The sequence below is a fragment of the Oncorhynchus clarkii genome, chromosome 17, assembly GCF_045791955.1.
Source record: "Oncorhynchus clarkii lewisi isolate Uvic-CL-2024 chromosome 17, UVic_Ocla_1.0, whole genome shotgun sequence".
Lineage (NCBI taxonomy): Eukaryota > Metazoa > Chordata > Actinopteri > Salmoniformes > Salmonidae > Oncorhynchus > Oncorhynchus clarkii.
The window spans coordinates 59,519,628-59,546,547 of NC_092163.1; the positions used below are offsets into that span (position 1 = coordinate 59,519,628).

General features: G+C 41.1%; 1 protein-coding gene across 1 annotated transcript in view; it reads right to left on the reverse strand.

Moving 5' to 3' along the window:
- Positions 1 to 26,920, reverse strand: part of LOC139371201 (bis(5'-adenosyl)-triphosphatase-like) — a 318,597-nt gene that overhangs the window by 42,590 nt on the left and 249,087 nt on the right. The window contains exons 5-7 of the mRNA XM_071111386.1: positions 19,670 to 19,815; positions 18,335 to 18,364; positions 3,671 to 3,739 (exon numbers count right to left, since the gene is read on the reverse strand). Of these exons, the coding sequence (XP_070967487.1) occupies positions 3,671 to 3,739; positions 18,335 to 18,364; positions 19,670 to 19,815 (245 nt within the window). The remainder of the gene's footprint in view (positions 1 to 3,670; positions 3,740 to 18,334; positions 18,365 to 19,669; positions 19,816 to 26,920) is intronic.

Sequence of the window (26,920 nt, forward strand, 5' to 3'; positions counted from 1 at the left end):
TTGAAAGTGCTGACCTTTAAAAGGTGTAATGAGTGGTGTCTGGGCAGAAGGCTGCTGAGGTGCAAATACACAATGCTTGCCATGTTGTGGGGCAGGCATCCAACTCTCTACGCCTTTCAACCTTTTCTCTCTCTTCTTCTATCTCTCCATCTACCCCACTCTCAAAGCCCCCAGAGGCTGTAGGCCATCACATTCATAGATGTGATCTATTTTCAGTTAGTAGCTAATTGGGTGTTTGACATGATTCATTGTAAGTGTATAACTTGACCATTGATGAGCATTACCAAGGTCAAGTAGATAAATGGCTGGGATATTGCTATTCGCCCACTGTAATGATTATTACAACATCATTCTCCACACAGTGAAATCCTTCACCTTTCCAATCATGTTCATCTGATATCCACTCTGACCTTTTGGAGCAAGTTATGGAGCAAGCGCCGAGAAGACGATCCAACTTGACTATCTAGAGGAAGTAAAAGTGGTAACAAGGGCGCATGCTGCTACTGCAGGCAATATTACAACAATATACTGTATCTTTGTTTATGTCTCTCTGTCTTTCATCTCTGCTAACAAACCATACTGCCGTGAAAGCATATGTAACTTGTTTCAGGAAACTAGGAGTATGTCGCGTGCCACTACTTCACAGGAGAGGCATTTGAACATAATGATTATTTGTTTTATCAAAATTAGTTTTTTGTCCAAAATGCCATCTGGAAATTGTGAACTTTCATGTGCCTTATTAACAAACTTGCATGCCATCTGTAAATACGAATAAAATTGTTAAATTACGAGCCTAGTTGGTTGAGCCATAGAAAGAGGTAGAAACCTTCCCACTAGCCATGATTGGTAGGACATGCCAAGAGATGAGTTCGGATTGGTCTGGTATGTAGCACGCTTCTGTCTATAACATGAGCTTCTCAGTATGTGTAGATAATCTTTCTAACGCATCTCTTTTGAAAGATATCATGAAGAACTGCAAAAGTGTTGCTAATGCGCTCCAAGTTTTGAAATCAGTGGAATGCCCGGTGGAAGCAGAATATGATAGCTAAGGAGTTGGAGAAAATTCAGGCATTTGATTGCAAATATGCATAGGGAGTCAAAAAGAGAACACACAAAAGACTGTTGTATAAAACACCTGTCTCTGGATTCCATCTTCAAACTAATGGCAACTATGGCATCCGTGACAGACAGGGAGAGGCGCTCGTCCATGTATATGGGTAAGAAAGTCTAGCTAGCTACATTTTCAGATACTATATGTTTCTAATTTGGTCAGCTTTCATTGCAATTTAAAGCGTACTGTTAGCTAGCTAGCATTATGTGTATGATCTGTGTAGTATTATTCTTATATTCCTATCTCAGAGCCATTTGCATTGCTAGTTATAGTCTGATGTTAGCTAGTTAGCTAACATTGAACCTAGTTGCATAGCTTTAGCTACCTGTAGATTTATGTAGGGTAGTACAATTATGAGTTTGGATTTACACCTTCTGTATCCTGTGCATGTGACAAATAAACGTTGATATTATTTGATATAGTGTGTGTTTACCAGAGACGGTAATGCTAAGAACAACATGACCCGCACCAAAGTCAAATTAGAATATAACGTTAGGCCAACGAGACAGTGTCCAATTTCCAAAATTCTCCAGTGGAATTCCCTGCTTTTATTACGTCATACTCATAAGCTATTTTAGCTAAAGTTACGACGTTGTCAGCTATATGATATTATCATACTTTGAACTGGCTAGCCAGCTAACTTAATGTTAGCTAGTTAGCTAACAAGCTAGAAACTAACCAAAACATTATTTAGAAAGGTGCTTTTAGTTGCCTGGTTTGTTAGATTGACATATACTAAATTCATTTTAAACGGATGGGTGGTGTTGGTGTTAAAGTACACTTAAGAGGGTGTAAACGATGCTGAATAGGTGTAGACAAAGAAGAGCTCTCCTGTAGGTGTACCAAAACATTGAAGGGTCATTTTCTCAATAGTGGGGTTACAAGTTTCTAAACTTTCAAAGCAGAATTACTTTTCCATTTTTCCTCAACTGTAGTGTATGATATACCATTCTCTTCTTTTCTCCTGTGTAAACATGTTCAAATGATGCTACATAAAACAGAATTGAGCCGGTTGGTCACATATATAAATTGTAAAGATTTCAGATGAACTTGACAAAGTATATTTTGTACAGTACACTCTTTATAGTAGTGTATCTGTATGAAACTTTGAATAGCTACAGCATGTAGTTCGGTGAGAGAGGAAGACAAAACCTGAGCATTTGCTGTTGTCTCCATTCATGTCTCTCGTACATTCAAAGCACATAACAAAGAAAATTTGTGAAAGAGAAGAGACAAAACAAGTGTAATATGCCATGACAGCTTTTTTGGCAAGGTGACACTGCTAAGAAAATTGGAAATGGCATGTGTTATATCTGAGAGAGAGAGAGTGCAAGAGAGAGAGCGAGTGCAAGAGAGAGAGAGGCTGCTGACTGTATCTTTCAGAATGGCTGTCAGGCGGGGGACAGGCTCTTTACGACCACGTTGCGTGAATCTACCGGGCCGTGTCACTTCATCTAAATAAAGTGACAAATAAAATCGCCCTCCAGAGTCCCATCCCTTTCTCTGCGACAATAAACACCCCAGACAGTGGAGCCTCGGTGCCTGCCCCAAAGTCAGCCTTGTAGTGAGCACGGCCACTGAATGACTATCTGGGGTAATTGGCCTAGTCACTGACATCAGAGACATCAATCAATCATTATGTAATGTCCTAATCAGAAATACAGCAAATCAGAGGCTGTGACTAGATGACGTGGGTCTGAAGTTTAGATGTCTATTCACTAAACACAATATCACCCAAATAGATGATTGGAAACCCTGTGCGACATTTCTCACTAGATTCACACTGTGAAGGAGGAAAGTGGTTAAACTATTCTATTGCCTCTTAAATAGTCTTTATGAGGGAGTAAATGTGCACAGTTTGAGTTATAAAACACTTAACAGTGGTAAGGTATGGGGGAGCCAACACTGGGTGATTATTCATTGTGAAGCAAAACACCTCAGAGGAAAAAAGGTCTAATTTGCAGCGTGTGACATCAACAATATGAATGGCATACAGTAGCTGCTTTCACAATAACCCTTATGATCACATGCAAATTAAAAACAAACATATTTGTATTTGGCTGGTGGGCCACGCATGTGGATGCGTTCTATTTCCGCCTCTGGCTCGTTAGGGAACTATAGTCAAGCCTGTTTTTATTAGATGTAGTAATTAGAATATTCATATCAAACTTAGTCATTGATATTCATTTGGTGTGGTCGCTCTTGTTGCAAATTTTAAATGTCACAGGGAAATTTAAATCACTATGAAAGGCATGTTCATTATTTGTGTATTGAAGTATCGTGGTTCATTGGTTTGGTGATTTTATTTTCGAAAAGGTCTCAGGGTGTATTGACGTTTGTTCAACCCCAGCTGTAACATGTTTAATTAAAGCTATTCTTTTGAGCTACAGGTGAGCTAGTGCATTACTGATAAACATAAGATAACTATGATGAAAACAACTCCTACCCTGGAAGAATTTAAACAGACAGTGTTTCATATTGAATATCAATGTTTAGTCATAAGAACTCAAATCAATGTAGTGGGAGAGACAAAATAACTTTTAAAACGCTCTACTTTACCTCATCATAGACGTTGTCGTTTCTCTCAAAGTCACCTGCCTTCCTGGGGAGGACATGCACGTGAACATGCTGAAAACACACAATGACAAAACAAATTAACATGTTTTATTTCTAGATATTATGTTATTCACTCATCCAGAGAGACGTACATACTATGCTGTGCCAGGTACTCTTGTAACAAACTGAACTGACAACAGACCTATCCAGAGACATCTTTCATTAATTCACAACCTTGTGGTGAAGCAATGCTGTAAATCACAGGAGGGTTACAATACATTCCGCCAAGTGTACCACCTGTATACCACCGGGACTCCTTAATTTTATGCTTTTAAAACTTAAATTGACTTTGTCAGACATCCTTTTCTGTTCCCCCTTGCCTCGTGCTGTCACAAACTTGGCCATCTGCACAGTTAGTTTCCAACTTGCAGCTTTCCTTGGGTGCTTATTAGTGTGGTAAAGTCCCAGAACAACTGCTACGTATTTACGCAGAAGAAGAAAAAACACACACATTAAAACAGGAAAGATAATTAGACAATGCAAACATTTATCTTACACTATGCAAATCTGCAACAAAGTTTTACAGAGTAAAAAAAAGTCATTGATAACATAATGAAGGACAAGTAGAGAACGAGAGACTCCTCTGAAATGAAATACAACACGCTCAAACTGAAGAAACAATGTCCTCATGATGCTAATGTCCCCAGCACTTACATATGCTTGAATTTTAATCAGCAATCCACTTGGCTCTAGTTTGCTGAAATTTTGCATACTTCAAATAATGCAATAGAAATCCACTAAAATAGATGTTAGTTAAATGAATAGTTCAGCAGCAGTGTTCCTAACACAACAACCACATGAGGAATTAACGGAGTAAGCCTGTATAATGAAGTGGCCAAGTCACTTTGTACATGTCATGTGCATGTCATTTTTATATTGTCTCAGTTGATTAGTTCCTTTTTAAATCCCTGGTATATATAATTATTAATTCTCTAAGTAAAACAGAATAAATCAATATGAAGAATGAAGGACACAGTTACAATTAACATGACAGTGAGCCACATTCGCAGGGAATAGGCTTACCTTCGACATTATTTCAGAGATGGTTTTAAACACATTTTGCAAATTGTCATACCGCATTTTACAAATTGTCAACAGTCATTGTGATGCTGCCACTGGCATTGTGGGAGAACAGCACATCATCGTGTTTGTATAAGCATCAACGTGAATAGAGCAAGTGTACTGTCAAGGCTATTCAGATGTAAGAAATGATTCCCACACAAAGCAGCCTCCTGGGCCTTCTGAATACTTGTGACAGTTCTTTAGAGTACACAGCTCTTACTTAATAAGAGCATTCTCAGAAGTATCTTCAAAACAATTTGATTAGCTGATTTGAATAGATGTTCATTAGCATACAGAACATAAATGACAGCACATCCTGTGTTTGTTAGGATCATGTAAGCACAGACTGTCAACTTTGTACATGATAAATAAAATCAATGACATGAGGAAAACTGTCTTATTCTTTTCTGGATCGGAACATCTCACTTATCTCATCATTCTCAGAGTTGACAGCACATTGAGAAACTAAACTGACAGGGGAAATTAACTGACAAACAAAACTGATATCCTTGTTTAAAGCTGCAATATGTAACTTTTTGGGAGTTACAGATCTGTCATTGTCATTGAAAGCAAGTCTAAGAAGCTGTACTATGTGCACTTTTCTATGCTTCCCGCTCTTAAGTTTTATTTGATGTGTCTTTTACTTTCGGTTTTGTACACCAGCTTCAAACAGCTGAAAATACAATATTTTTGGTTATGGAAAATATATTTCACAGTGGTTTAGATGGTACAATGATTCTCTACACTACACTTGCTTGTTTTGTCACAAAAACTGAAATTACCCGAACTATTCTAATTTTAGCAACCAGGAAATGTCGGAGCAATTTCTGCATAGTGCACCTTTAAGAGTTCTTTATCATGAACTTTGGCTACTCAGCAAAGATGTCTATAAAATATCAAGAAGGGCCATTTGAACTCTGAGGCTCACTTTTATCTACAGGTCCTAACCTCAAAAAGCATTTTCTTCAGCACTTTAGTCTCATCTAGAGCATAATATCCAAATTGCCAGCTTTTATTAATTTATCATTACTCAGCTATGCTAAACAGCACAGTCTGTGTCAATGAGTGCTTATAAATGCTACAAACAAGATAACATGTTGAGGCCTCTGCTTTGTTGCCACACATTTTCTATTTAATGAGTAAATTTGCATAATGTCTGCATTATTAAATCTGCCTACCTTGAGGTAAAGTTTAAAGGAAGTCGGCGGTAGCGGTGTTCAATACATTTTAAACGGTGCTGAGTGCGGGAGGCAGAGGCCGGCAGACAGGGAAGGGAGTGTGTAAAAGCCGGCATGCCAGCAATGTGAAGTGTGGGATGGGAGATCATAAACCCTGACTGACACTGCAGAATGTGTGGGGTGAGTTTCAGACAGTTTGATGCCCACATGCACAGCAAGGGGCCACTCTGCGTGGGCTCAATAAGTCTCCCCTCATAAGATATGGCAGCTGTCATGCCTGGCCTTGACTGGGATTCACACTGGTAAAGGAATTAGAACATGCAAGGTAGTGCAAGTCTGACTTCCTGGATTAGATTTACAGCAGCAGTGTCACTAAATGGCTGTTAGTGCTCTGAAATGGGGGAGTTGGGGACTCTACAATATCACCATTTGAAAGTGTATTAATGCGGGAACAAAGCAAAGCACACACCAAGTGGTACCACTATTTCCTTACACCCCAACTGATATAGGACTATATCTATCTTAATAAAGCTAATAGAAAACAATTTGATCTTAGTTGTTTTCCATCAAGACTGGTACGTGTCCTTGGCAGCAGTCAGAGTCCCACTTACAGTATTTCTGTTTGGTCTCATTGCCTCCCTGATTAGACGCATACAGATACTGGGGGTCAAAGTTCAATGTCATCCCCTCCAACGTCCCCTCATCAGTCTGTGGATACTTCCTTATGCTTTATTTTCAATCCATACTTGGTCACCATACCCTGTTTCAAAGAACTCACACACAGCACAGACCTACTCATTTAGAACATCCTTCATACAGAGCTGTATGTTTGTTTGTCTGTGCTACGTTCTAAGAGGTATGTAAAGTTTCTCCAAACATAATAAAACATATGTCTTTTAATTAGTTTCTGACTGCAGAGATACAAGTGTGAATAGCTATAGAGCATTTTTTTTGTTTAGGTGAAATCTAGTCAGACAGGGAGACAAATGTATTTTGTCACAAACAGCTGTGTTCCCATTAAGGCAGAGGGTGCAGGAGCCTCCGTTGCTCCGAGCAGGAGCTACTAATTAGAGGAAGAGAGGAAGATCTGTCCCACCATTCTTTGCTTCCACCGCCAAACCACCTCTCGCTAAAAAGAACAACAGCCAGCAATTTACAGGAAGATTCATCTTGCTTTGTTTGATGGGTCCCCTTTGCTTTGCACTTCAACACTGTATAAAGGGCTCAAACAAACTAAAACGTGCCACCATGAAGATTAATGAGTCTAATGCTAACATTGCTAACCCATTATGTTTGCAAAGTCCATTGTCATGCATCTGCTAGGAGCCCTGCGCAAAAGGTGGTGTGTTTGACTATGGTTCACCCTGAATGTGATGAGTTGTGACTGCTAGCATGAGGGTTAGTCACCAGCCCCAAGACACAGCATAACCTCTGTATTTTACTACAACATAGTCTTTACTGAACCATGGAAAATTGCTGTCTGAAAGTATGTTACACTGTAAATATCAGGTATTTTTAATCATGGTCGAATTACTGACCGAGGAGAGATTGACATTAATTAATATTAGCTCTCTGTGTACATCCAAGAGCCAGCCGTGCTGCCCTGTTCTGAGCCAATTACAATTTTCCTAAGTCCTTTTTTTGTGGCACGTGACCACACGATTGAACAGTAGTCAAGGTGTGACAAAACTTAGGCCTGTAGGACCTGCCTTGTTGATAGTGTTGTTAAGAAGGCAGAGCATCACTTTATTATAGACAGACTTCTATCCCATCTTAGCTACTACTGCATCAATTTGTCTTGATCATGACCGTTTACAATCTAGTGTTACTCCAAGCAGTTTAGTAATTTCAACTTGCTCAATTTCCACATTATTTATTACAATATTTAGTTTGTTTAGGGTTTAGTGAGTGTTTTGTTCCAAATACAATACTTTAAGTTTTAGAAATATTTAGGACTAACTTATTCCTTGCCACCCACTCTGAAACTAACTGCAGCTCTTTGTTGAGTGTTGCAGTCATTTCAGTCGCTGTAGTAGCTGATGTGTATAGTGTTAAGTCATCCACATACATAGAAACTCTGGCTTTACTCAAAGTCAGTGGCATGTTGTTAGTAAAAATTTAAAAAGCAAGGGGCCTAAACAGCTGCCCTGGGGAATTCCTGATTCTAACTGGATTATATTTGATAAGCTTCCATTAAAGAACACCCTCTGTGTTCTGTTAAACAAGTAACTCTTTATCCACATTATAGCAGGGTGTGTAAAGCCATAACACATACGTTTTTCCAGCAGCAGACTATGATCAATAATGTCAAAAGCTGCACTGAAGTCTAACAAGACAGCCCCCCACAATAATTGTATCATCAATTTCTCTCAGCCAATCATCAGTCATTTGTGTAAGTGCTGTGCTTGTTGAGTGTCCTTTCCTATAAGCATGCTGAAATTCTTTTGTCAATTTGTTTACTGTAAAATAGCATTGTATCTAGTCAAACACAATTTTTTCCAGAAGTTTACTAAGGGTTGAGAACACGCTGATTGGTCGGCTATTTGAGCCAGTAAAGGGCTCTTTACTTTTTTGGGGTAGCGGAATGACTTTAGTTTCCCTCCAGGCCTCCACGCTCTCTAGTACGCTTAAATTGAAGATGTGGCAAATCATAGATCTCATTTAAGAAGCTATCCCTTTTTCCTTTCTTCTCTGCCCCCAAATGTTCAGATATGCTGGTAAAGTTATCAGGTTGTCAGCTAGCTAGCTAATGAGGTAACAAACATGACTGAACAAGGTGTAAAACAAATGATTAACTACCCATGAATAGTTTTAGAACGGCCCACGACATGATTTATGATTGTAAAATGCAGCCCCCCCCATCCACGACAGGAAGAAGGAAACATTGCACTGGTAATATGGGTCAGATCTTTTGAATTGTTTGGGATAGAAACAATACGTTTTGGCTGCATAAATGGTGCAAGCAAGATGCTAATGAATCTGTGTTCGGGTAACAGCGGGATAGACGTTTTACATTTACATTATAGCGAAGCCTTATCATTACAACAATTAATACAAACATAAAACAAATTATTTGCATTTATTAATATTCTTTGCACAAGTGCTCCCAAATTAAAACTGCAGGTCATAGAAAAATATTTTGTTGTATATATGCCACTTTAGAGACCTGTCTACACCCCATGGCAAAATGTATTTTTTTTAATCGCTTAGGGCCCCCAAAAGGTTAGGGCCAGCTCTGACTGCATGTGTTGTTATGGATGTGGGTACACAGACCCTCTAGCCACTGAGACCCCTCATGATCAGTTCAGATTTTTTTTGTGGCCTGCACTCCTATCAAACTTGCACATCCCTGCTTTAGAGTGAGATCCTACTTTGTGAGGTACCATACTAACATTCATTGTGGGTGTGTTGAAATGTATTAAACACCTACTGCATTGTTAAGCAGTTGCAATCAGCCATCAGTGGCAGTAACAAATGGCCTACTGTGCCATTCTAGGGTCACCTGAAGCCCTAATTAACCCAGAACCATTGAAGTTGGCTAGGTCTTCGGTCAAGCCCTTAGGTTATCTCATCAGCATGCCCCCTCCCCAATACACATCATCACAAACAGTGAGAGTGCTGCCAGTACACACTGCAAATGACTGATAGGAATATATCCATTTAGCAAAAACAGGACCTCTGCAACTGTCAATCAAATAATGGGAATCAACCTCTCTGATTCATCTGGCTCTTTAATAAACAATGACTGTGCCATCAAACCAGCACACAATCCGGCTTCACTGGTTTTACTGTTAATATTTCTGTTTAAGCACATTCTCTTTTGTTTTCATACAGCAATGTATATCATGACCCTTCTCTGTGAACACACACAGCAACAAACATGTTCCAAACAGAGCCGTCCACATGATGAATAACTATAATCACCCCTACATTTTCCACAAGATGAAAATAAACTCAATTCCATCATTCTAATACAAAGATTTGTCTGCTGTCTTTGTGAGACTCCAGGCACAGAGTTTATAAAAGTGCATTTGCCTCCATAGACTGCCTCTCTCTTATTCAATCAAAGAGTCATTTTTTATTGCCAGTGCGAGAGCACATGATTGCAATAATCCAGTTGATAAATGGAGGTGGGGCAGCACTGTAGCCAGTGTGCTTGGTGCACCAGATAATATTTTTCTCATAAAGGGATCAGGCAGGCCTCTAATTCAGATTTACTGCATGTTCAAAATTACTGGATAAAATATGTAGATTATTTCAGTGGGTTAAGGAACAGTGATAGAACAACTTCTCTTTATTACTGCTTTTGGTTCATGGCTGAGAGGTTCTCTGTTGCGTTTCCCAGTGATGGCACTCACTGCAAATGAGAGAATATTTGATGCAGGCGATTTCATGATAATCCAAAAGCCAACCTTCCCTTAGGTTTGAATCTAATTGAAGATAGCAAAAAATACATTGCTATTTGACCTTGTTTCTATTGACAGACAAAAACAATTTCATCTCAAACAATCACTGGATGAAAAATTGTTTTTGTGAAAAACGGATGGCAAAGCTTTGTTTCTCTGGGGGGTAGTATGACCGCCATCTTCTCTCCACACACTAGTCGGGTTTTGGGGGCATTCTCTAGATCAGATCAAATCTGGCTGCAAAATGGCCTGACTGCAGAACTTTGCATTCATTTATTATTCATGCAGAGTATTTTAAAGTTGATTTAGAAACTGGTCAGGCTAAAAGACAGTTGGCCCAGGAGCACATTGGAAACCCTGACGTGTCCTGTTAAAAAAAACACCCAAAACAGCATAACTCAGGCCCCTTGTGCCCAAGAACAGACATCTCATGTCATTGTTATTCAAATCAGAGAAAGAGAACAGGGCAAGTAAGAAAGGCCATCCTTTAAGCAGAAGGTAGAGTAGGTTATGTGGAAAGTTGTTGGTGAGGTGATGCTGTGTGTTCAGCAGTCCCATTAGCAGATAGACTGGTGTAGGGTTGGGCTGGGGAGGACAGATGTTTCTAGCGTGCAGCGTGAGGCTAATGCGCATGAAGAAGACAAGGCAGGGGTAAAAACAACATTAACGGCGCCAACAACAAGAAACAATGGAAAACAACAGCCTCCAGAACCATTTATTACAGATGTAGAATCTTAATTTGAGCCAGGTTGCTACAACAGGAAATTAATCTTGCAGCAACAGGAATTGTGAATTATTATGTTGGTTATGATTCATGGACATATTTTTAGGGATTGCAACATTTTTCATAAGGGAAAATCAAGTCTGAGATTTCAAAGTAGAAATTACAAGCTTCAGAAGCCTTTTTAAACCTGAAATACAGTAATTATCCTGCAACAGGGAATTCTAGTTCTCTATTTAGCTTTCTAAAGGTAATTACTTGAATTTAAAGTAAGCGTTGACTGTGAGCGGAAATTACAAAAGAAAACAGTATTTTAGAAGTAGTGATAAAGGAGGCTCTCTTATTGGCTGAAGGCCTTCTGAGTCATAGAGAAGATACGGTTTCTGTCCGAGTTGGATTACAACAAAACAGAGTGGTTTGGACAAGTTTTAAGGTTAATTGATATGTCAGGGCAATAACATGGATGGTGTATAATTTTTGTTGTTGTTGTTGTTATTTAACTAGGCAAGCCAGTTAAGAACAAATTCTTATTTTCAATAACGGCCTAGGAACAGTTGGTTAGGGGCAGAACAATAGATTATTACCTTGTCAGCTCAGGGATTCAATCTTGCAACCTTCCGGTTACGAGTCCAAAGCTCTAACCACTAGACTACCTGCCACCCCAGATACTCAGTCAATATGAGTCCCTCCATTCAATCAGACATGGAGGGAGGCGTGGGCTTACCTACTGTTGAAGAGTGGTCCGAGCGGTTATGAAAGCTAACCTTTACTTTTAAAAGGCACACCAAATACGCTATGACAGAGGGACCCCCCCTTCCACCCTCCTAAAGGCACCCCACCTGAGAGGGGCCACTAAGCGCCTGTCTGACATTTCTCAGGTTCACATGAAATTAACATTATCCACCACAAAACTCCCTATTTAGATAAGAAATCCTACGAGCCGTAATGCCTCATTGAGCCTATATATGATGTGATAAGAATATAAAGAGAAATAACAAACCTCAATGACCTGCTTGTTCCACACATGCCTAGACAGCCCATACAGAATACTAAACAGATAAATCAAAACCACTACTGGCCTCTTAAAGTAAATAACAGCATACATTTATATGTTTGAGGCTGTCTTTCCTCCTCTGCGAGAAGAATGAAAAGGCTTTCGACTTTAAATGCGCTTCTTAGGTGATTAAACATTTCAATGGAGGAGGCATTATCTGGGGGACCGGGTGCCATTTGAAGAGGATGTAGCACTTATTCAAAGACCTCTTCAAATAAGTACCTTTGTTCTCAGGCAAAATCTTTGGATGCCCATTCAAATCTTTAGCGTGCAGAAGCCGCCAGAGCAGGTTGGGAATGTGCTGTGGTTCCGATGATGATTACGTCTGAGGATTCGTGACTTTTTCACATCTCAGTGGCACTTTATTTCACGGTAGAGAAATGGCCTGGTATTTACTTTACCCTTTTCATGATTCTAGGCGTATGTTGCATGTCACTACTTCACATGAGAGGCATTTGAACTTAGAATTGTTTTATTTGACCAACAACAAAAAAATGCATATAGAATATATTTTGATTAGTTTAACACTTTTTTGGTTACTACATAACTCCATATGTGTTATTTAATTGTTTTGATGTCTTCACTATTATTCTACAACGTATACAATAGTACAAATAAAGAAAACCCTAGAATGAGTAGGTGTGTCCAAACTTTTGACTGGTACTGTATATGTCTAGACAATAGCTAGATGTGACTGTGGGTGATTTTAGCATTTCTTTCACATGACTCATCAATTTAGACAAGTGTGTCTGGTAAAGGTGTGTCGACATGGCCATACTCGTATTCGTAATCGTATCCGTAAATTGACAGTTGACAGTCGATTGGATGACACTCTTGATCGGAAAAACGGAAGTGTTTTAGTAGCCTAAGTAGGGGTTGGCAAAATACCTCCCTGCATGTTCTCGCTGAAAAAAACTGCAGATTAGAAGCAGAGCGCGGAGGGGTGTGTGTGTGTCTGTCTGTGTCCTCATTATGCAGCGGGTAGTCAAGTTTGCAGTCACTCAGTCAGAATGCGCATTAGTTTCATATTTTTCCCTACCCTTGCCTCACTTGTTAAATATTATGCATATTGATAGCAAACGTCCTCGCCTTGTGATTTATCATAGTAGCAGGCAGTAGAAATCTAAATGAACAGACCGAAAACATGCGAGGAAAGAGGAAAAGTGATCGGAGGAAATTATGAAGCGAGTGGCCAGAGAAATATGGTTTCACTCTATCCAATCAGAGCAACAGGATCAACGTACAGCCAACCCTTTTCTTTACGGACAGGCAAACTAGCCAGTTGAGTTATTTAGACCATGCACGTGACTGACTCAAACACAGTACAGTATGGTTTAGAAACTCTGTGACTGACACATGAGAAACATGCTTGCTGACACCTGAAAAAAAACTTTCCTCTTATCACAGATATTTAAAAAAAAAAATACTCTGAACATAATCGTATCCGGAAAATTGCCCATATCCATAACGATACTCGTTTTGTCCGACCACTAGGCTTTAAGTGTTTGTTTAGCATTATCTAAGAATTATTAAATATTTATAAAATATTTTTATCTAGACACTTTCTATTTTCGATATTGCCACTATTCAAACACAAGTAACCATTTCACAGTGCTGTTTACAACTGTATCCTGTGCATGTGACAAATACCATTTTATTTTATTTGATGTAGTGTGTGATTACAAGGGACGGTAATGTGAAGAACATCATGACCTGCAGATTAGGATATCAAATCAAATCAAAGTTTATTTGTCACGTGCACCAAATACAACAGGTGTAGTAGACCTTACAGTGAAATGCTTACTTACAAGCTCTAACCAATGTTATGTGTGTGTGTGTGTGTGTGTGTGTAGGTAAGTAAAGAGTAGCAAGGCTATATACAGACACCTGTTAGGCAGGCTTATTGAGGTAGTATGTACATGTAGGTATCGTTAAAGTGACTATGTATGTATGATGAACAGAAAGTAGCAGAAGCGTAAAAAGAGGGGTTGGCGGGTGGTGGGTGGGACACAATGCAGATAGCCCAGTTAGCCAATGTGCGGGAGCACTGGTTGGTAGGGCCAATTTAAGTAGTATGCACATGAATGTATAGTTAAAGTGATGATGCATATAAGATAAACAGAGAGTAGACGTAGACGCAGCGTAAAAGAGGGTTTGGGGGGACACACAATGCAAATAGTCCGGGTAACCATTTGGCTTGGGAGTAAAAACTGTTGAGAAGCCTTTTGGTCCTAGACTTGGCACTCCGGTACCGCTTGCCATGCGGTAGTAGAGAGAACAGTCTATGACTGGGGTAGCTGGAGTCTTTGACAATTTCTAGGGCCACCCTCTGATATAGAGGTCCTGGATGGCAGGCAGCTTTGCCCCAGTGATGTACTGGGCCGTACGCACTACCCTCTGAAGTGCCTTGCGGTCGGAGGCCGAGCAACCGGTGCTCTAGATGTTGCAGCTGTAGAACCTTTTGAGGATCTCAGGACCCATGCCAAATCTTTTTAGTTTCCTGAGGGGGAAAAGGCTTTGTCGTGCCCTCTTCACGACTGTCTTGGTGTGTTTGGACCAATCTAGTTTCTTGTTGATGTGAACACCAAGGAATTTGAAGCTCTCAACCTGCTCCACTACAGCCCCGTTGATGAGAATGGGGATGTGCTCGGTGCTCCTTTTCCTGTATTCCACAATCATCTCCTTAGTCTTGGTTACGTTGAGGGATAGGTTGTTATTCTGGCACCACCCGGCCAGGTCTCTGACCTCCTCCCTATAGGCTGTCTCGTCTTTGTCGGTGATCAAGCCTACCACTGTTGTGTCGTCAGCAAACTTAATGATGGTATTGGAGTCATGCCTGGCCATGCAGTCGTGGGTGAACTGGGAGTACAGGAGGGGACTGAGCACGCAACCCTGGTGAGCTCCAGTGTTGAGGATCAGTGTGGCAGATGTGTTGCACCTACCCCCACCCCCTGGGGGCAGCCTGTCAGGAAGTCCAGGATCCAGTTGCAGAGGGAGGTGTTTAGTCCTAGGTTCCTTAGCTTTGAGGGTAGTATGGTGTTGAAAGCTGAGCTGTAGTCAATGAACAGCATTCTCACATAGGTGTTCCTTTTGTCCAGGTGGGACAGGGCAGTGTGGAGTGCAATAGAGATTGCATCATCTGTGGATCTGTTTGGGCGGTATGCAAATTGGAGTGGGTCTAGGGTTTCTGGGATAATGGTGTTGATGTGAGCCATTACCAGCCTTTCAAAGCATTTCATGGCTACGGACATGAGTGCTACGGGTCTGTAGTCATTTGGGCAGGTTGCCTTTGTGTTCTTGGTCACAGGGACTATGGTGGTCTGCTTGAAGCATGTTGGTATTACAGACTCAATCAGGGACATGTTGAAAATGTAAGTGAAGACACCTGCCAGTTGGTCAGCACATGCCTGGAGCACACGTTCTGGTAATCCGTCTGGCCCCGCAGCCTTGTGTATGTTGACCTGTTTAAAGGTCTTACTCACGTCGGCTACGGAGAGCGTGATCACACAGTCGTCCGGAACAGCTGATGCTGTCATGCATGCCTCAGTGTTGCTTGCCTCGAAGCGAGCATAGAAGTTATTTAGCTCGTCTGGTAGGCTCGTGTCTCTGGGCAGCTTGCGGCTGTGCTTCCCTTTGTAGTCTGTATGTCACGAATCCCGTTTCCTGAGTCTGTTTTTTGCCTGTGTTCTGTCCTGGAGTGTTTTTTCCGGCGTCCTGGAACACACCCTGTCTGGTTGCCGGGCAATGTAGCCAGTTGGGAGTTCTGATTACCTGCACCTGTATCCCATCAGTAATCTGCACACCTGGTCCTGATCATCATCTCTCCTCTTCATAAGCCCGGACCTGACATCCATTCCCTGCCGGATCGTTAGCCATGAACAGTATGTTGTGCCATAGTATCAGCCTCAAGTTGGATAGAATTTGTTTTGTTGTTTTTTACGTATTGCTTGCCTTAAACTTATCTCCGTTTGTTCTGTCTTCAGTTACTCACCCGGATCATTTACCCCATTCCCGCCTGGTCGTCGGAGGATTCCGCTTCCCCATTGGATCCACCTATTTACTCCCATCAACTCACCACCGCTGCCCGCTACGCCACCTGGATATATCTACCCATTCACATTCACTTGTAAATAAATACCCACCTTCTTCCTACTCTCCTTGTCCTGGTCTGCTTCTGGGTTCGATTTTGAAGAAACGTGACACTGTAATAGTTTGCAAGCCCTGCCACATCCGACGAGCGTCGGAGCCGGTGTAGTATGATTCAATCTTCTTAGCCCTGTATTGACACCTAGCCTGTTTGATGGTTCGTTGCAGGGCATAGCGGGATTTCTTGTAAGCTTCCGGGTTAGAGTCCCGTACCTTGAAAGCGGTAGCTCTACCCTTTAGCTCAGTGCGAATATTGCCTGTAATCCATGGCTTCTGGTTGGGGTATGAACGTACAGTCACTGTGGGGACAACGTCCTCAATGCACTTTTTGATAAAGCCAGTGACTGATGTGGTGTATTCCTCAATGTCATCGGAAGAATCCTGGAACATGTTCCAGTCTGTGATAGCAAAACAGTCCTGTAGTTTAGCATATGCTTCATCTGACCATATTTTTATAGACCGAGTCACTGGTGCTTCCTGCTTTTGCTTGTAAGCAGGAATCAGGAGGATAGAGTTGTGGTCGGATTTACCAAATGGAGGGCGAGGGAGAGCTTTGTACGCGTCTCTGTGTGGAGTACAGGTGATCTAGAATTGTTTTCCCCCTGGTTGCACATTTAACATGTTGATAGAGATTTGGTAGAACTGATTTAAGTTTCCCTGCATTAAAGTCTGGTAATCAAATGGTAATTACACTATAAATTATCTAACACAATGCACTAATGTGTTACGAAATACACTGGAAATATTTAATACAAAATACCACAAATTCACAAGGCTGAGACTAATTCAAATGATTTGTACATTTTCTTTCTAATAGTACCATAACCATTGTTTCAAATAATGCAATTTCATGGTATATAAAATAAATGAAAGTAGGTGCAAATGATGGTGGTAGTAGGTATGGAATTTCAAATCAATGCACATAAAGCAACTCCTTACACCTTTGTGTATTCTTACACCCTAGGGTTTTTTTCCCCAAATACATAACATGAGCTATATTTAAGTATATTTCAGTATTCTTTCATATATTCTGCAAATACTGACTTTCATCTCTATGATTAAAACATGTCCACACATCCATTGCCTTAATGTCCTCAGCTCAAATTACACCATTAACATTTCAATAAAAAAAAACAGGCCAAAGACTGCTCTCATGGCAACTTCCATAAATGTATAATTAAGCTTGTGTTCTATATGCAATATGAAATGAGTGTGTGGGTTTTGGGAATAACAGTATTATGCACTAAGGTGATACACATAAAAAGAAGAGGGTAAAAACTTGTTCAAATACAGTTTCTCTGAACAAATACACTGTAGACCGTTGCATTGTGCATTCATCGTCTATAACTTTTAAATGTTTGAGATATGAGGTATAATCATAACAGATTTTTAACCTCAGGACTATGATTGTAACCTTTATGTAACTAGGCAAGTCAGTTAAGAACAAATTCTTATTTACAATGACGGCCTACCGGGAAACAGTGGGTTAACTGCTTTATTCAGGAGCAGAACAGATTTTTACATTGTCAGCTCGGAGATTCGATCCAGCAACCTTTCGGTTACTGGCCCAATGGTCTAACCACTTGGCTATCTGCCGCCCCATTGCCCAACAAGCGAATAAAAACCAAAACAATAATAGTAATAATTCATCTCAAAATGACCAACAACGTAAAAATTTATGCTAAATGGCATATTATTATATCTCACTACAGACATAAAGAGTAGGAAGAGTGAAGGAAGAAAGTTTGTCAGGCAGAGCCAGGCCTAAACTACTGTCAGTGCTGGAGGCAAGGGTGGGATCCCCTGACACCATTCACCCCCTTTAGAGTGGCAGCCCCCATAGCCCCTGAGTCTCAGCGCATGTCATTCCATCTTCCACCAAAAGAATACAGACAACGCATTTTAAAATAGAACTCTGAATAATTTACATATGCCAAGAGTTTGGGACCTGCAAATGAAATACAATTATTATTTAATAGCATATAACTGTTGCAGAGGCCTCATGATAAATTTAAAGGGAGTGCATTATTAAGTCCTCACCTTCACAGTTTGTCCGGCTTCAGGGCCATCCTGGTGGGAACAGAACGAGATCATTAGGAACGGTAGAGAACTCAGAAATGCCTACGTTAATAATTCAACAGGATTTTAATTTCAGATGAATCATGGCGGCACCTCCCCATTGCCACGTGAATCTCAAAGTTTTTAATTTGTTTCTTTTGTCTTCTTTCTGTCCTTCGGCGTTGAGCTGTAGTGTAGTGTCACTTTAGTGTCTCTCCTCTGTCACATGACAGCTGTTTTTGGAAATGGTTTCTTTTTGACAAGTTGACTGGTTCAATAGAGTTCATTTAAAGCACAATATAGACTGCATACCTCGAAGGCATTTTCTAATATAGGGATCAGGAATTGAGGACACAAATATCTAAAGCATTAAGAGACCTCAAAGGAACATCTGTATGACAAAAATGTATTTGGTGACAAAGTGTGCATTATGATATAATATTTATGCAAGTCTATGAAGTAATGAATTTTCACATCTCCTTTCTCAGGTTTGTGTTGTGTGATGTTGTTTGTCGTGTGGCGCTCTATGCAGAGAACAGCAACCCTCCTGCAGAGAGTGTTGCTTGATACAGTGCCTCAGTTTTATGACTCTAACCCCAGAGCTGTCACAACTAATCTCACATCATCACTTCTCTATACCCCTCAAGTCAAAGAAAATGATATCCCCATAAACATTATTCCCTGCTTTTTTCAAACACATTAAATAGTTTTTTTGTGTCGGGCAGCCAAGCAAGCTTGGTGACATTTGAACATTAGCATAGACTGCATATATCAAAAGTTATGCAGAATGACAAAGCCTGTGAAGTGATAGGCTGCCTGGCTGTCAAATCCTGCCTGGAAGTCCAATGAGAACCTGTTATTGTATTGTTCCAGCAGGTGGGGATATTCTGTTGGCTCTCGGTGCAACTTTCCTCAGTTATGCCTCTTATTCCAATGCAGATCTACAGGCTGAACGAGTGGGAGATTGATGTAGTCCTCTCTAAGCCTCTGTGGTTGTGTTGTTTTACTTTCTTTCACTAACACACTCACTGACTCAGATGGTGACTCACACAATTGTTCACTTGGTCATTCACACATTACTCCTTCTCTCTCTCGCTCTCTCTAACCCACACCATATTATATAGATAGATATATGGCCCACAATAATTAATTATTCAAAATAATTTTGAGCTTGAATAGTAATGAACACTTTCTTCTGTCTGATATGGACCAGAAATGAGCAATGGAAGATACATAAACAAAGGGATGTAGATTTGGAATTAGTATTCATCCCTATGTTGTAATGCTGGATACCGACGGTAGTGTGTACAGTATTACCTGTATGGCGATGGTGAGGGAGGAAGCCTGGAAGTGTTTCTCCACCAGGTCAGCCACTCTCTGGGTAGTGGTGAAGAGGTCAGCCACCTCATCAGGATGCAAGTCTCGGAAACGCTCAACGGGCCGCAGAGGACACACCAACACATCTGAGAGACAGGCCGGTTAAGGAAACCACAGACAGCGAGAGAGGTAAGGGAACAAAGTCAGAGAGATACATTATCAACAACACAGTGCATAGATACAGTAGCAACACTGATAGACAAGCAAGGATATTTAAAATGGGGAAAGAGAGGCAGAATCCTAAATTGAGACACAAGTGCGTTATTTGAAATATTACATCGTGTTGTTGTTGGCATTGCCTTCTTAAGCTGAGTCAAATAAACTCAATTGAGATGGTTTATATGGGCGTTTTGTACAATTTGTTCACCAAGGAAACTTTATATGTTTTTTTCAGTATAGCTAGTCTCCAAAGGTTAATGTGAAATAAAACAGAGCTTTACAGAGGTGTGATACTGTCCGTACCTCTGCTTTGTTCCTCTAAAAGGCAGGCAGCATAAAAACGTGTTTTTGTAATTATAAAGCTCTATTTCATCATGTTCTACATTTAAGACCTATACTATTTAAGATCTATACTATGAATACCAAAAATTAAACAACACTTATCATGAGGACACTTATCATCTAGATAGCAATAAAACTATTTTGATTATTTTCAACACCAAAATTATAAACTATCGTTGTGTTAGTCATGTCCTTATGGAAATAACATTGTTCTCATATAGTGAAAAAACACCATAGTTTTTACCAAATATTTTGTTTCATCTAGCCATACAAAGTATACATTGAGACTTGGTTGCGAAAGGTGTTGAAAAACATTTCAGAGCTATATGAAATATAAACAACCAATATTTATACAAACAAACTCAACAAAAAGCTGGCAGAACAATGACATTCTAGACTATTCTGTGCTTCCAACTTTGTGGCAACAGTTTGGGGAAGGTCCTTTTCTGTTACTGCCCCCGTGCACAAAGCGAGGTCCATACAGCAATGTTTTGTCGAGATCGGTGTGGAAGAACTTGACTGGCCTGCACAGAGCCCTGACCTCAACCCCATCGAACCCCATTGGGATGAATTGGAACGCCGACTGCGAGCCAGGCCTAATTGCCCAACATCGGTGCGTGACCTCACTAATGCTCTTGTGGAATGGAAGCAAGTCTCCGCAGCAATGTTCCAACATCTAGTGGAAATCCTTCCCAGAAGAGTGGAGGCTGTTATAGCAGCAAAGGGGGGACCAACTCCATATTAATGCCCATGATTTTGGAATGAGATGTTTGACGAGCAGGAGTCCGCATACTTTTGGTCATGTAGTGTATGTACAAGCCATTTACAAACCCATTATAAAGTCCCTATTAAATAGCATAGGCAAGGGGATTGAAAGCAGACTCATTTATTATCAGTATTCTGGCTTTGAAGTAACTCAAATAGAGAAAACTGCCATGTTCATACCTCTTACAACTTAAGTGCATGGGGATGTTTTGTCAGGGACCAAAAATGATCAATTTCAGCTGAGTTATAAAGGTCATGAAACATATTTCACAGAAATTCTCACAATCCACACATCTCAGTGCAATTGCACACTGGAAAGTAATCAAGCTTTGTTACTAAAGCGAGACGTGTTGATGACAGGTGGAAGGACTTTGAGAGAAAATGTCCAAAGGCTGAAGGACATTTTTCCTTCAGACTCGGGTCATTGGATCAATAACAGTGTTCTGACAACACTATCCGGGAAACAGTTCTCTGAGAAACAGGAGCCAACAATTAAGGAGAGATCGAGGGAAAATAAGAACAGCAAGAAAAAAAATGCACCTTAGATTGATATTTTCACAAAATCAAAAATGGGAAACTTGAGATAGGATAGTGTGTAACAGACTGACATGACTGAGAACAAAACCTGGAACATAGAATTAATGATGTATGTTCATTTCTTGCTTGGAAATAACTTTCAAATAAGCAATCAAAATATAACATTCTGGATCAAATTTTGTTATTGCTCCTATGTCTCGCCTTTTGATTCAAAAATCACTTTACAGCCAGACATGTCTTGATTACAGGCATCAAGTAATCAAAAATGATTTCCATATTCTATTGCACCGTGGCAGATATAATTTGTGGAGACAGACAGCAGAGTTGAATCATAATGAAAGTCAAGCATAGCAATCAACTATACCAAATATACTTTAATATGAAGAACTGGACCATTATGAAAGATCAAGAGTTGTCACATTGACTTCATGTGCAGGCCAGATTTATGAGAAAAATAACATCTAAAGTGTTGAATCACTGATGTGAAAAATATTCAAAAACTTGTCCACAGGCAATAGAAATGAAAGAGACATCCTAGTCCAAAACCAAACATAAAACAGCATCCTGCAGCGTTTGGAGAGGATGATTACATCCTTGTGTTTCATGGTATAATGGCTGTGTCTGGGCGCCATTCATCTCACGAGTCAGAAACAGCGGCACTAATGATCAGTTTGCTACCCTTTTCATGTGCAGCACACTGGAATGAAATCAGATATCATAAAAAAGTTGATGACATCTGCTAAACACGTGTATGTGACAACTACAATTTGATTTGATTTGATTTTGACATCCACACCTCATTCAATAATCATTCAATAATGTAATGGTTACTTACAAGCCCTTAGCCAACAAAGCAGTTTTAAGAAAAAATATGTGTTAAGTAAAAAATAGATAAATAAAAAAGAAGAAATAAAAGTAACAAATAATTAAAGAGCAGCAGTAAAATAATAAAGTGGAGGCTATATACAGGTGTACCGGTACAGAGTCATGTCATGTGGAGGCTATATACAGGTGTACCGGTACAGAGTGAATGTGGAGGTTATATACAGGTGTACCGGTACAGAGTCATGTCATGTGGAGGCTATATACAGGTGTACCGGTACAGAGTGAATGTGGAGGTTATATACAGGTGTACCGGTACAGAGTCATGTCATGTGGAGGCTATATACAGGTGTACCGGTACAGAGTGAATGTGGAGGCTATATACAGGTGTACCGGTACAGAGTGAATGTGGAGGCTATATACAGGTGTACCGGTACAGCGTGAATGTGGAGGCTATATACAGGGGTACCGGTACAGAGTGAATGTGAAGGCTATATACAGGGGTACCGGTACAGAGTGAATGTGGAGGTTATATACAGGGGTACCGGTACAGAGTGAACGTGGAGGTTATATACAGGGGTACCGGTACAGAGTCATGTCATGTGGAGGCTATATACAGGGGTACCGGTACAGAGTGAATGTGGAGGCTATATACAGGGGTACCGGTACAGAGTGAATATGGAGGCTATATACAGGTGTACCGGTACAGAGTGAATGTGGAGGCTATATACAGGTGTACCGGTACAGAGTGAATGTGGAGGCTATATACAGGTGTACCGGTAAAGAGTCATGTCATGTGGAGGCTATATACAGATGTACCGGTAAAGAGTCATGTCATGTGGAGGCTATATACAGGTGTACCGGTACAGAGTGAATGTGGAGGTTATATACAGGTGTACCGGTACAGAGTCATGTCATGTGGAGGCTATATACAGGTGTACCGGTACAGAGTGAATGTGGAGGCTATATACAGGTGTACCGGTACAGAGTGAATGTGGAGGCTATATACAGGTGCACCGGAACAGAGTGAATGTGGAGGCTATATACAGGTGTACCGGTACAGAGTGAATGTGGAGGCTATATACAGGGGTACCGGTACAGAGTGAATGTGAAGGCTATATACAGGGGTACTGGTACAGAGTGAATGTGGAGGCCATATACAGGTGTACCGGTACAGAGTGAATGTGGAGGCTATATACCGGGGTACTGGTACAGAGTGAATGTGGAGGTTATATACAGGGGTACCGGTACAGAGTGAATGTGGAGGTTATATACAGGGGTACCGGTACAGAGTCATGTCATGTGGAGGCTGTATACAGGGGTACCGGTACAGAGTGAATGTGGAGGCTATATACAGGTGTACCGGTACAGAGTGAATGTGGAGGCTATATACAGGGGTACCGGTACAGAGTGAATGTGGAGGCTATATACAGGGGTACCGGTACAGAGTGAATGTGGAGGCTATATACAGGGGTACCGGTACAGAGTGAATGTGGAGGCTATATACAAGGGTAACGGTACAGAGTGAATGTGGAGACTATATACAGGGGTACCGGTACAGAGTGAATGTGGAGGCTATATACAGGGGTACCGGTACAGAGTGAATGTGGAGGCTATATACAGGGGTACCGGTACAGAGTGAATGTGGAGGTTATATACAGGGGTACCGGTACAGAGTGAATGTGGAGTCTATATACAGGGGTACCGGTACAGAGTGAATGTGGAGGCTATATACAGGTGTACCGGTACAGAGTGAATGTGGAGGTTATATACAGGGGTACCGGTACAGAGTGAATGTGGAGGCTATATACAGGGGTACCGGTACAGAGTGAATGTGGAGGCTATATACAGGTGTACCGGTACAGAGTCAATGTGGAGGTTATATACAGGGGTACCGGTACAGAGTGAATGTCGAGGTTATATACAGGGGTACCGGTACAGAGTCATGTCATGTGGAGGCTATATACAGGGGTACCGGTACAGAGTGAATGTGGAGGCTATATACAGGGGTACCGGTACAGAGTGAATATGGAGGCTATATACAGGTGTACCGGTACAGAGTCAATGTGGAGGCTATATACAGGGGTACTGGTACAGAGTCAATGTGGAGGCTATATACAGGGATACCGGTACAGAGTGAATGTGGAGGCTATATACAAGTGTACCGGTACAGAGTCAATGTGGAGGCTATATACAGGGGTACCGGTACAGAGTCATGTCATGTGGAGGCTATATACAGGGGTACCGGTACAGAGTGAATGTGGAGGCTATACAGTGCCTTGCGAAAGTATTCGGCCCCCTTGAACTTTGCGACCTTTTGCCACATTTCAGGCTTCAAACATAAAGATATAAAACTGTATTTTTTTGTGAAGAATCAACAACAAGTGGGACACAATCATGAAGTGGAACGACATTTATTGGATATTTCAAACTTTTTTAACAAATCAAAAACTGAAAAATTGGGCGTGCAAAATTATTCAGCCCCCTTAAGTTAATACTTTGTAGCGCCACCTTTTGCTGCGATTACAGCTGTAAGTCGCTTGGGGAATGTCTCTATCAGTTTTGCACATCGAGAGACTGAAATGTTTTCCCATTCCTCCTTGCAAAACAGCTCGAGCTCAGTGAGGTTGGATGGAGAGCATTTGTGAACAGCAGTTTTCAGTTCTTTCCACAGATTCTCGATTGGATTCAGGTCTGGACTTTGACTTGGCCATTCTAACACCTGGATATGTTTATTTTTGAATCATTCCATTGTAGATTTTTCTTTATGTTTTGGATCATTGTCTTGTTGGAAGACAAATCTCCGTCCCAGTCTCAGGTCTTTTGCAGACTCCGTCAGGTTTTCTTCCAGAATGGTCCTGTATTTGGCTCCATCCATCTTCCCATCAATTTCAACCATCTTCCCTGTCCCTGCTGAAGAAAAGCAGGCCCAAACCATGATGCTGCCACCACCATGTTTGACAGTGGGGATGGTGTGTTCAGGGTGATGAGCTGTGTTGTGCATTGTTGCCAAAAAGTTCAATTTTGTTTTCATCTGACCAGAGCACCTTCTTCCACATGTTTGGTGTGTCTCCCAGGTGGCTTGTGGCAAACTTTAAACGCCACTTTTTATGGATATCTTTAAGAAATGGCTTTCTTCTTGCCACTCTTCCATAAAGGCCAGATTTGTGCAATATACGACTGATTGTTGTCCTATGGACAGAGTCTCCCACCTCAGCTGTAGATCTCTGCAGTTCATCCAGAGTGATCATGGGCTGCATCTCTGATCAGTCTTCTCCTTGTATGAGCTGAACGTTTAGAGGGACGGCCAGGTCTTGGTAGATTTGCAGTGGTCTGATACTCCTTCCATTTCAATATTATCGCTTGCACAGTGCTCCTTGGGATGTTTAAAGCTTGGGAAATCTTTTTGTATCCAAATCCGGCTTTAAACTTCTTCACAACAGTATCTCGGACCTGCCTGGTGTGTTCCTTGTTCTTCATGATGCTCTCTGCGCTTTTGACGGACCTCTGAGACTATCACAGTGCAGGTGCATTTATACGGAGACTTGATTACACACAGGTGGATTGTATTTATCATCATTAGTCATTTAGGTCAACATTGGATCATTCAGAGATCCTCACTGAACTTCTGGAGAGAGTTTGCTGCACTGAAAGTAAAGGGGCTGAATAATTTTGCACGCCCAATTTTTCAGTTTTTGATTTGTTAAAAAAGTTTGAAATATCCAATAAATGTCGTTCCACTTCATGATTGTGTCCCACTTGTTGTTGATTCTTCACAAAAAAATACAGTTTTATATCTTTATGTTTGAAGCCTGAAATGTGGCAAAAGGTCGCAAAGTTCAAGGGGGCCGAATACTTTTGCAAGGCACTGTATACAGGGGGTACTGGTACAGAGTCAATGTGGAGGCTATATACAGGGGTACCGGTACAGAGTCATGTCATGTGGAGGCTATATACAGGGGTACCGGTACAGAGTCATGTCATGTGGAGGCTATATACAGGGGTACTGGTACAGAGTCAATGTGGAGGCTATATACAGGGGTACCGGTACAGAGTCATGTCATGTGGAGGCTATATACAGGGGTACCGGTACAGAGTCAATGTGGAGGCTATATACAGGGGTACCGGTACAGAGTCATATCATGTGGAGGCTATATACAGGGGTACCGGTACAGAGTCATGTCATGTGGAGGCTATATACAGGGGTACCGGTACAGAGTCATGTCATGTGGAGGCTATATACAGGGGTACTGGTACAGAGTCAATGTGGAGGCTATATACAGGGGTACCGGTACAGAGTCATGTCATGTGGAGGCTATATACAGGGGTACCGGTACAGAGTCAATGTGCGGGGGCACATTGTGCGTGGGCACATGTAGGTAGAGTTAAAGTGACTATGCATAGATAATAAACAGAGAATAGCAGCAGTGTGAAAGGGGAGGGGCGGCAATGCAAATAGTCTGGGTAGCCATTTCATTAGCTGTTCAGGAGTCTTATGGCTTGGGGGTAGAAGCTGTTTAGAAGCCTTTTGGACCTAGACTTGGCGCTCCAGTACTCAGCCTACTG